This window comes from Sinocyclocheilus anshuiensis, unplaced genomic scaffold (assembly GCF_001515605.1).
Source record: "Sinocyclocheilus anshuiensis isolate Anshui unplaced genomic scaffold, SAMN03320099.WGS_v1.1 scaffold881, whole genome shotgun sequence".
NCBI lineage: Eukaryota > Metazoa > Chordata > Actinopteri > Cypriniformes > Cyprinidae > Sinocyclocheilus > Sinocyclocheilus anshuiensis.
In genome coordinates this window covers 1,354,160-1,366,643 of record NW_015558695.1, presented here as the reverse complement: position 1 = coordinate 1,366,643, position 12,484 = coordinate 1,354,160, and the positions used below count along the sequence as shown (strand labels likewise).

At 35.5% G+C, this 12,484-nt stretch overlaps 1 protein-coding gene across 1 annotated transcript; it reads right to left on the bottom strand.

Annotated features, from left to right (window-relative positions):
* Positions 1-5,534: 5,534 nt before the first annotated feature.
* LOC107681370 (protein LDOC1L-like) lies at positions 5,535-6,047 on the bottom strand. The gene has a single exon (XM_016477645.1). The coding sequence runs from the start codon at positions 6,045-6,047 to the stop codon at positions 5,535-5,537; it is 513 nt and encodes a 170-aa protein (XP_016333131.1).
* Positions 6,048-12,484: the final 6,437 nt, after the last annotated feature.

Here is a 12,484-nt window from a genome sequence, read left to right as displayed (position 1 = left end):
TTTTTGGCTATTGCTACAAATATACCTGTGCTATGACTGCTTTTGTGCTCCAGGGTCACATATGACCTGGGCACAGTGTCTGCACGAGAGTGATTCACGGCATTTAGATTTGCATGGCTATACAAAACCCTATATAGGCTTACTAAAACAAATATGCCTCTTCAAAACAAACAATATTTAGATTTAGTTAGAAAATTGAATAAAATAAAAGACAAATAACAAAATTACGAAAATCTATACAGACAAAATGACGTTTAAGTAGCGTCGACATGGCCGGACATATTTTCATGAGATTCACTCAGCTGGAAGATCAGAGGAGCTGCTTGAGGAGGCTGATTCAGCATGATGTCACTCAACACAATCTCCAGAATCTTCGGTCGCAAGATCGCTTATTCCAGAAAGATCTAAATTCATGTCTGCACATGAATTTGCCAAGTTAGTGCCCAATACCACCAGCCTAACTATATTAAAACAATCAGAAGTGGCATCTTCAGTCTACATAGTGGAAAACCGATCAAAAGTAACTAGACATTTCTCATAATGTTTCTTCTCCTAACGAAGGTCTCAATGGAGAGCTGACCAAAAAAAAGCCTCAGAACAACAGGCTTCTCCTAACACAGCTGCCAATGGAAAACAGCCTAACAAGTAATATACAATAATACAGTGATAACGAAGTAAAAATAACATAAAACAATTGCATTATAGGGATAGTTCGCCCAAAAATGAAAATTAACCCATTATTTACTCACCCTAAAGCCTTCCTAGGAGTATATGACTTTCTTCTTTCAGACAAATTCAATCGAAGTTATTATAAAAAAATGTCCTGGCTCTTCCAAGCTTTATAATTGCAGTGAATGGGGGTTGAGATTTTGAAGCCCAATAAAGTGCATCCATCCATCATAAAAAGTGCTCCACATGGCTCCGGGGGTTAATAAAGTACTTCTGAAGTGAATCGATGCGTTTGTGTAAAAAAAATATCCATATTTAAAACTTTATAAACAGTAATCTCTAGCTTGAGGTATGAAAAAAAAACACTTCAGTTTTAATCAGAGGCCCAAACTGATCAAAAATATGCAATTTGGTGCAGTTGCTGACATTTATTTGGCCAAAAGTAAGATGAAAATCAATGTAATGTAAATCAATGAAATCTTCATAAAAGTTTAGCAGACTACTTGCATAAAATGCTTATAAATATCAGTTGTCACTCTATATCTCCCAGTAATATGTCTTTGTAAGCCGATATTTATTTACATGCTTAGTTTTATCAAAACTCTATAATGTAAACATATAATGCACATATAATGTAATGTAACATATAATGTAGTGCAATTCTGTACAATGATGACTGAGAGATTATTGTTCCCCAAAAGCCTGACATTTCAATGTTATCTTTTTATTAATGATGTATGGACAATCAAGTAAATCTACATAGTTGCTCTGATCCAGTCCAGTTTCATCTTAAAATATTACGTGGAAATGTGAGCTAGCACAGTGGTGTGATTTGAGAGATGTGAAAGAAGTGCCAGCCTCAGAGACTCAGATAAGTGTTATGTAGCCTAATTCAGAGTTGCTAATTACGACGGTTATTAGCTGGGAATAACACACACCAGAATGTTTTGACTGATCAATTAGAATTAAATATTCCTGAGACCCATGTAATAAATGAATGCTTTACATTAAGGTTCACTTTTAGATGTTATTAACGTTTATAGCTCATCAATAACTGATTCACAGTATATTATATTGGTTTCTAATCATTGCTGTGGATAGGCATCATGAACTTTTGCGGAGAATCATGGCTAAGGTACAGAGTAGATTCTGGTAAGAAACATTGTAAGAAAAGTAACATGAGTCATGAGATATAAATGAGAAAACCATAAATACAACACCTTTCAGTCTTGCTAAGATAGTAAATTTTTGCTGCATCATGAATAAAATCAGGACTCTGGTTTTGAGTGAAATAAATATTAATAAATATATTTGTTAAGCATTTATAACATGTGAGTTAAAAATGGCTCACTGTTTGGCAGGTATTGCATTAAACTCACCCTTTTACTCATGCATTTATAACTGCTTATCAACATCCGAATAAACCAAATGTATCTAATCTAATCTAAAAAATAAAAAAGTACCAAATCTACATAACATTATGATTAGAAATGTTTTTAATTAATTCAAAAATAATTTTAATCACAGTGTGACTCAATATATGTCAGCATAACATTACAAAGAATAAATTCCAATGCTGAAGAACCACTTATGGCGCTTTTCCACTGCATGGTACGGCACGGTACGGCTCGGTACGGTTCACTTTTGGGGGGTTTTCCACTGGGTACAGTACCTGGTACCTGGTACTTTTTTTAGTACCACCTCGGTTGGGGTTCCAAGTGAACCGTACCGTTACCAAAACGTGACGTGTAAACTCTGCTGATCACGGATTGGCTGGAGAGAATCGTCTCTACCTGCATCACTGAACTTGTGACACAAACAACCGAGCCGAGTCGTACCACGCAGTGGAAAAGCGCCATTAGTTTAACACACAACCTGCAGCCAGTCTGTTCCTCACATAAACTATTGTATGGTGAATTACAATATATTGCATCCTCAAACTTATACAGAGGATAATCATTTTGGCAAATGAATAGATGGACAATATACACTTTTTTTTTTTTAATGGTTCAAAAGGGGGTTTTCACAGTGATGCCGTAGAAGAACCATTTGGGTAACCCGCAGAACCTCGATGATCAGTTCTTAATTATTAAGCATTTTTATAGCTAATACAGTTTAATAATCGAATTTTCTCCATTGTAAAGAACGTTTTGTGGAGTGGAAAGGTTCCATAAATGCTGAAGGTTCTTCATGAAACCACACATGCCAATATAGACCCTTTATGTTTAAGAGTTAGCATAAATCATATACTGCTCTTACTAAGCCACAAAGCAACTTTAACATTCTATTAAATACAGTCAGGGCTGGAGTAACACACAGGACTACCGGGCATGTGTCCAGGGCACCAGACCAGAGGGGGTAAGATAAATATCACTTCTACAGAACACGATTTCAACCGAGGAGGATCTCCCACCCAGAAAAAAATAAATTTTAAAGCGATAATCTGGCCCTGAATACAGTTCTATTAAATAAAGTCTCTGCCCCCTCTTTCTGTTATGGATGCTATAACTATAATACTATATTAGGACAGATTCAAACTTTGAGCGACTTAAGTGACATGAATGGCTTCTAGAAATGTTATTTTTTCATGTGAACTGACATCCATCTGACATTAGGTGGCACTATAATAAAATAATTTATATTTCTTTCAAGCTTATGATTCAAGAAATCTACACTCTCAGAAGACATTTTTTTTTACAAAATGTCACTGGGGTGGCACCCTTTGAAAAAGTACTAATATGCACACTTTAGATACTAATATGTACTTTTAAAGTACTAATATGTACCTTAAGATGTAGCCTACCTTTTAGCTTTTGTGGCTCAGTGACAGCTGTTTTGTTTTTTCTGGGAATGTAAGGGTTACAATTAAAATTCAAAAATCATTATATGGATGATTATATAGAAATTATATGGAATCCAGTCATCACAAGCTTTCTATTTCTGTAAAGAGAATATCTGATATTGCCAGTTTTCTGAAAAAAAAGTCTCTTTTTAACTTGTTTTGGGTCTTTTCACATGAACAATTCAAAGAAAGTGTGTATCATTTGGCAAAGATACTCAAAAAAATGATCCTCAACTTATTATTCTCAGATGGAATTCTCTAAAAGAACCCATTTGATTAATTGTGAACACTAAGCCCAAGCTTGATTATAAACGTAACACTTTGAAACCAGGACATTCTTAGGACAGATGCAGGTTTTTTTGTTACTTTGCCCTAGGTGGCGCTAATAACAACAAAAAAATATATAAAAAAAAAATATATCAATATGATCACAATGTTCAATGTGATATTCTTTTAAATTTGCCAATTGCCCCTAACCCTCGTATTAAGAAACACTGACCACAAATCCTTGTCTGTCAAGCTTTTACTCTAGTCCAATGAAAATTCTGTGTGGTCGAATAGTTTCAAAATCAACATGAAATCAATATTAAAGCAAAGCAAACTTGCAGTCAGGCGTACTCTTGCTCTGAGATAAATGTTGTTAACTTAATGTTATGTATTGATTCAGTCATAGCTGTAGCACAGTTACTATGTTGTTAAAAAAACATTTGTGTTCAGGTACTTTGTTGTTATTAGTTTTAACTGCTTTCAAAAAGACTTCTGACTCCATTGCTGTGGTTCCCAAACGGGGTGCATGTGAGCCTGGGGGAGTAGCGTGTGCTCTGGGGGGAGGGCAATGCAATATTTGCAAAGGCAGAATGCCGGAATATTGCCAGTGTTTTATTGACTTTTTTTTTTTTTTTTGCAATCAGCAGTTCAAGCTCAAATTTGCCGTTCCACTCATCTCATGATTTAAAACACGTGTGTCATCAAACAGTTGCATCTATTTTCATAATCGGTGATCATCGGTAATCTGGTTCATTTGAGTAGCATACTGGATGGGATGATAACAGTTTAAAATTGTCTGTTACTCTCAGTGTTTATGAACTTCATCCATGTCTTTAAATAATTGTTAATACTAAATGCATTAAGTCTTAATATTTCATATTTAGATCAAATGCAAACTTTAAACTATTCAGTTCCCATAACTGCTGGTGGATTTGAATTGGCAGACTCGGTCATAATGCTGTTGGCGTCACGGTGTAATAATGAATCTGTTGGTTACAGATGATTGACGTTTAGCCTGTGGCACTGCTTGTACAAGCTACAGTCCCATTAGAGAACTCATTGAGTTCTGCTGATTGAGTTTCACTCAAAGGTCCCCACTAACTTGACCTCTTTTTACAGAGGTCATCAGGAGTCTGTACTAGAGATCTGGGCAGGTCCTCTCAATGCAGTGCACTCATAAAAGATTTGACACAGCAGCCAAAATTAAATAAAATTAAATTAAATTATTAAATTAAATTAAATTAAATTAAATTAAATTAAATTTAAAAAATATTTAATATTAAAATACTAAAGTAAAATAATAATGTAGTGTAATATACATAACTTACATAAATTATTGTAATATTTAAATTAATTAAAGATATTTAATATAAAAATATATTTTTTAAATTTATGAAAAAAAAAACATTTAATTTAAAAAACATTTAAATATATTTAATATTAAAATACTTAAGTAAAATCATAATGTAGTGCAATGTATATTAGCTCCAGTGTTGGAGGTCCAAGTAATTTAATTTTTAATTTAATGTGTTAAATGTATACTAAATATTCAAATTAATGAAAAATATTTCATATAAAAATAATTTTGTTTATTTTTTTAAATTAATGAAAAAAATTCATTCAATTTAAAGCATATTTAATATAAAAATATTAAAGTAAAATCATAATGTAACAACAATGGAGATCATGTATATTACTGACCTCGTATTTTGATGAATCATATTTCAGTGTGGGCATGCTGAATACATGCATTCATTTAGGACATGTTGATGATATCGTTACCCAGAGCTGACCGGTCAAAGACCTTCCGTAGCTCCTGGGAAAAACTAGTGTAGGAACTGCTGCATTCGCTCCCATTGTCCCACATAGCCGTTCTCCATTCTCTAGCCATCCCAGCCAGATGCATTATCACAAAGGCGACCCTGGAACTCTCAGTGGGGAAGCAGGAAGGCTGTAGTGAAAAGGTCAGGGAGCATTGTGATAAGAAGGAACGGCATGAAGTGGGCTCACCCGCGTACGGAGCCGGAGGATTAAGGCGGGGCTCGGACCGGCGTGACGCGGGTGCCTCTTCCTCCGCCGACGCAGCGGCCGTGCGACTCGCCTGCGGGCCGACCTGAACCTGATCGAGGCGCTGGGAGATCGCGGCGATCTGTTGTGACATGTTAGTCATGGCCTGATGAGATGCAGTTATCTCCTCCTGTTGACGTCCCAGGAGGATGCCTTGCTGTACGAGTGCTCGGCGGAGCTCCGTATCTTCAGCTGAGTCCATAACTGGTGGATATGTTCTGTCAGGAAATGGACGGAGGACTCAAATGCAGTTCAAACAAAAAATAGACTTTATTCCGAAACCCAAGCCAGCAAAGGCGTGAAACACCACAGTTAGGGGAATGCAGTGGTGTGGCGCTCCCTGCGCACACATTCACCAAGACAGGGGGGCTGAGAGGAATACCGGAAAACGTCCAGAATCGTACTCCCAATCCGGCCTCACTGTCCACAGCCGCGATACTAATTCCTCGCCTGAGGATCCTGGAAACAGTGCAGACAGTGTAGAGGAGAGTGAAAACTCAAAAGCGCGCCCATACGGCACATAAGGACATAAGACATACCCACGCCGAAAAAAAGACAAAGACAGGAATATATAGGAAGTGGGAATGAGTACCAGGTGCGGGCTAATAGAGCGCGCCGCCCCGCGAGTGAGCGCTGATTGCTCCACCATGTGTGTCTGAAACTGACAGGACCAAAACAACCACCACGTGCAAATGACAACGACAGCGCACAGGTGAGAGGCAGAAAGGAGTCGGAGAAGGTACCGGTACTGACAGATATAGCATTCATGTTATGTAAGCGCAAATGGCTCTGGGGTCAGATTTGCAGGTTTGACAGCTGTGATGAAGCACAGAGCAGTCTGTCAGTGTATGTAAGTGACAAGAAAACATATTTTTATTAAGCAGAGGAAGAAGCATATACCCTGCAGTGCAAGACAGGCTTAGGCAAAACCCTCCACGCACACACACAAATATATTATACATCAGCCTATGCTTCTTATATTACAGACCCCCGAACATACAACACTCGAGGGTCTTTTATTAGAGGACGAGAAAATTCCATCATGAACATGTGCTTGTGCCTGTCTAGCTGCAGGGGGACAAACACACAAAGTAGGCAGTGGGAAACTACAAAGCTTTAGAGTCTCTGTCATAAATCCTCAGGGTTTCAAGCTCTTGAAACTACACCTATTATGCCTAAATATGTTCCAGTACTGCCAAAACCTTGACAGCTCTGTTGTTATTGCATTGCAGACACCAGCATCAGAATAACAATTGTTAGTGGCAATGGTCTTAAATCAAAATCTAAGGCTGCTGTATTTGCACAGATCATGTCATAGATTGTTCGTACATAATGCATCTGCTGCAGCCATTGAAACACTGAATATTGTAAGTGTCTAGTAAAGTTGTACTAATGATGTAGTTTTTAATGTTATGGTTCACTGTAAAAAAAAATCTGTGACATTTACGGTAAAATACCGGCAGCTGTGGTTGCCAGAACTTCACCGTAAAAAATATGGTAGCAACCAGGGGTTTTTTTTTTAGGGTTTACAGACTTAACTTAAATTCACAATAAAATACCGTATTTCATAAACTGATGTAATATTATTAAAAAACCAACATATTGAACTAATATCTGTTTTGAACCATTGTAATGCACAGATAACCACCAAAAACTGGTGGTGATGAGAAAGTCACATGATCTGGGAGTGTCAATTTACGTTTTTTCACTGTAAATTATATAATGACTTTTTCTTTTTCACTTCCAAAAACCGTATTTTTAACAGTGTTTTACTGTAAAATTACATTAAATGTAATTACATTTATTCACCGTATATAGTATGGAAACTTACTGTTAACCAATTAACAGGTTTTTACTTTAGCATTTTTACAGTCTTTTACTGTTAAAATCACAATCATTTTTTACAGTGTTGTTTTTATATAGCACTTGTGCAATGTACATTTTCACACAGCAGATATGTAGTTATTTCATTTGTTTCCTTTATATCAAGGGAATAAGGCCTTTAAATTCACCTCTTTTTTTATTAGCTTTCCATCAGATTTCATCTTTTGGTCACCCTTTATGCTGGGTACACAAAATCTTATAAGATCTTCAAAATGTGAGAGACCACAAACATGAGGGCAAAAAATCCTAGATTTAACCTAATCGGGACATTACCTAGGATTGTCGGAAGGGGAGAAATCGGCCCAAAATCAGCCCGATTATCTTGTGGCGTGTACCCAGCATTAGACTGGGTTAGCATTAGAAATTTTTTTTATTTATTTTTTTTTTTCAGTTTTCTGCATGCAGGTTTCTGAGGTCATTAATATCTCAGTTGAGAAATGGGAAATATGCATAGAGAATATATAAATATATATATGTGTGTGTGTGTGTGTGTGTGTGTGTACTTGTTTACTGACTAATTATATTTTTATTTTAGTAACATCTTAGTAACAACAATGGTTACACTTAAATTGAATAAAACTGAGATCTTCATAAAGTCCTCTGAAAGCTTTTGAAAGAGCATATTAATATACATTGTGATATAATTTTTCTGTAATTAACAAATACCAGTTAGCAATCTAAAGCAGTATCATGGACTGTTTTTCTAGAGGTAAAATAACTAAAATACACGCCACAGGCCTGTGATAATGACACATCCCTCCCGGATACACTCTACATGCTCATGCATTACAAATCATCTGCACTGTTCCCCAGCCAGCTGCTTGACTTACGATGTTTCTCTTTGCACATGTACAGTATTATGTGAAGCATCCGTATAGTCTGTATTTTTTTTTTATTTATTTTTTTTTTTATTTAATACCCTGAATGAATGTATGTGTCTTCAGCTGAGAGCATCTGCATTAATGTAATTATTATTCGTTATATTCCACAGGGGGTTTCATTCATATGAAGCATTCATTTGTTATGATCAGAAAAAAGTCTGCCACAGATGCATCGCTAACATATCTTGGGCAATAGGGCTCTGTGGCACAGGAGCAGAGAGCCAGAAGGTTGGGTGGGATGTGGCAGGACATTAATTATTAGGTGGAGAAAAGAAGGAGGAGAGCAAAGGATGGGAGGAGAACGCAGTGAGTACAGGACTACAGTTTTAAAGGATTAAAGGAATGAATGGCTCGATTTTAACTCTTTGCTTCAATTACCTACTACATCCGAGTTTGAACCTAAACATTCGAAATACACCAATTTAGGAAAACAGTCAATCTTGCAACACAAGTATTCATTTGACATGCTGGGATTTGAAACATTAGCTTGCACTGTGATCGATGAATTGCAGTTATATAACAGCAGTAGTGGGACTGTTTCAATGTGAAATTCCCAATCGATTTAAATATAGTGTGTACTAAATGGAAACACCTTATTCAAATGCACTGAGTGCATTTACATTTAAAAGCAATGCAAAAGTAGGACATGCATACAGATATCATGCAAAGCTGTAGAAAAGTGTGAGAGAGAACCAGCGGACCTGCTTCTTGTCAGGCAGGTTATTATGTCCTCTGGGCCTCACAGTTTCAGTGTCAGTAACACTGGTGGGATAACTGATTCATGACCTTGGTATTACTAGTGTGATGCTTCACCGCTCTACAGTATTAAGTTTTGTTGTTTTGCACTGCTGACTAACGCTGGGTGTGATGCTTCTGTATTCCATCCATCTATAAAGTGTCATCTGTTTTTCACCATTTTCACATCCTCTGTTGCTGCACCATATGCACACACAGGCCAGATGACTCCATGATCGTGTAAAAACAGCTCAGATACTACAAAAACCTTTTAGTTTTTAATTTCTTTTGATTAAATAAATACTTTATGAATGAACAAATACTTTATTTCAGCTTTTTAAAATAATGTTTAACAATTTAGTTTTAAGCACTTTTCAGGTTGTGTATTATGCATATAGACGTTAATTGCAGGGTTTCTGCTATTATTAAAAAGATCTTAATTCACGTTTCCGCAAAATAAGTCTTTTAAAGTCTTAAATCACAGCAAAAACTCTTAAATGTTGCATGCATTGCAAAAAATAAAATTACAATTAAATTTAATTAAGTGAGTTACAATAGATGCTTTATGCTTAAAACAAGAAAAAAAAAATCCTATCTTCTGAGCCAACTGGAAGATAATTGTTCTTTCTTAACCATAAACATCATTTTGATTAATTCCACAGAAAACAAGACGTCTTATCTTATGCAGTTTTGCTTCTCAATAAAATCTATCTTGATTTAAGAATCTTTAGACATTTGTACTGGAAAACAAGACAAAAACACTGAGAAAGAATATCACGCTTTTTTTGTAATGTGATCAGAAGTACTGTAACAGGTATTTTCATATTCCTGTGGTTAGGAGCAGATCTATTGAAGCCTTAAGCAATTTTCTTTTTTGTAAAATTAATTAAATGTATGAAGATTAATTGGAAGTTGCATTTTCAAACTTCAAAGTGCTCCCTAGACATTTACATGAAGAGAACACATTGACGTATTGTGTTCCCTTCGATTTATTCCTTAAACTTTCTATAAAAAGGTAAAAAAAAAAAAAGGCTTACATTTACCTTCATCAAATCTGCAGAAATGCTCAAATTCTTCTAAATTCAGTATAGTGTTAAACAAATTAATCTCATTTAAATGTTTGTTAACAACTTTGCTGAAAATTTTCTCTCTAGAGAAAAGCACCAATTACAGAAAAATAAAACCACCCATAAATCGTCCTCATGTAAAACAAACAAACCAGAATATGGCTTTATATATTAATAACCGTAGTCACAACCCACATTCTTAAACATTAGCCTTTTAACACCTCCGTCTGTTTAAAGCATGTTGTATTTACTTTTACTAAGGTGATAAACCATCATTGTTATATAAACACATTAGACTGGTGCCTTTAAAATCCTTTTTGGTGTGGGACAAATGCTGACACACCTTTCTCAATCCCAGCAGCCACTTCTATTTACTGACTAGTTACGACCTACCTATAAATCACTTTGGCACCTATCAAATGAATAAATGCTAATTCATTTCTAGAACCTTCATGTATTAAAATCCAGCAAAATCACCAAATAAGCATTTGCCTTAAGGCAAAATGCTCTCGACACATCGAGAGATATTTCCCCCTCCTCCAACACTGAAAATAACACTTTTTCTGCACACCGTCTACAGAATTCACAGATAGGTTTGAGAACAAACAAGAGCCACAGATGGCCAATTGTTCCAGCAAAACTAATTTATCTTCCTAAGTGATGTAAATATATATATATTTAAATGATTTCAGATAATCCATTTTCCAAGCTTAGACCTTCTCCTGCCTGATTTTATTAGTACTGTATTTATAGGTGTTTATACAAAGCTTTTGCATGTTTATTTGCAAATACACTGAAACAATATGAACATATTAACAGCATCTCAAACAAGGAAGTATATGCATGTATATTTTAGATTATACTGGTACAGTAGTTACATTTTGTACAGTTACAATTTTATGGTGCATTTGTCTTTTTTGGCTGTTGATCCTTAAAGCAAACAAAATATGAATTATTTGGTTGAACAATGATCAAATGATAACAGAATTTGTATTTATTTTTAACGTTTTAACCTTTAAAAGTGATAAATACATAAACATACAATAAATGCAATAAAATCTGATATACACTGTATAAAACTTAAAGGTGTAAATAAAAAAATAATAAAGATTATTGCTGTTATTTTACAAGAAAATATTTCTACTTCAAATTTTCCTATTTCATTTAATGTGTTACTTGTTTCTTGTTGTACTTTGTGAAATTTACTAGCAATTTCTGAACATTTTTCTACACCAATTTATTTCAGCAACAATCAGATCAAATCTGATACACTGATTTCCAAATATACCTGTCGCCCAAATCCACTATAATTTAAAACCTAATACTGTTTTTGTGTCATGGGATGTAGTTTTAAGAGATTTTTATGCAAGAATGTACTTTTTTAGACTTCAAATATGCGGTTTGTTAATAAAGATAACGTCTATTTGAAAATGTGCTTCAATGCTTTCGGAGATATGAGCTCCAGGGCGTCAGCGGCTGTTCAGCGCTCATGAACCCACCGAGAGCAGCCTCACCTCGGCCAGATCCTCTGGATTTTGTCGCTGGCTCTGATGTCTCTATAGTGGTTAAACATGAGATATAATTCGTTTTGGGTAAATCTGACGGGCAGTCTTTGGTCTCATTAATCTATTATTCGTTCCAGAGCAAATAGTTTCGGCAGAAGGCAAAATCTCATCAACTTTTAATAACAGCTTGTAAGACGCAGTTAACAAATGCACTGAGCAGCGCTGTCATCGTAAATCACCCTTAACAGATGAAAGACAGTACGACAAAGATAATGCTTTCCTCAGTGGACATTGAAACTAATGTTTTATTGTGAATATGAGATTGAGCTTAAGAATGAATGCTGTATCAGATGCAGGTAATCACACTCGCTCAGTCCATCTCTCTCTCACAATACTCTACTCTACATAATACAGTGAGCTTTTAATTAATACAATACGTTTTTTAATGAAGCAACTCAACATTCCTTCGTTACTAGTTCTAAAGTGAAGTTTTTGAATTAGTAACGGAGGCTTCAGCTCAGCTGTTAAAGGGGTCATATGATGTTGCTAAAAAGAACATTATGTTGT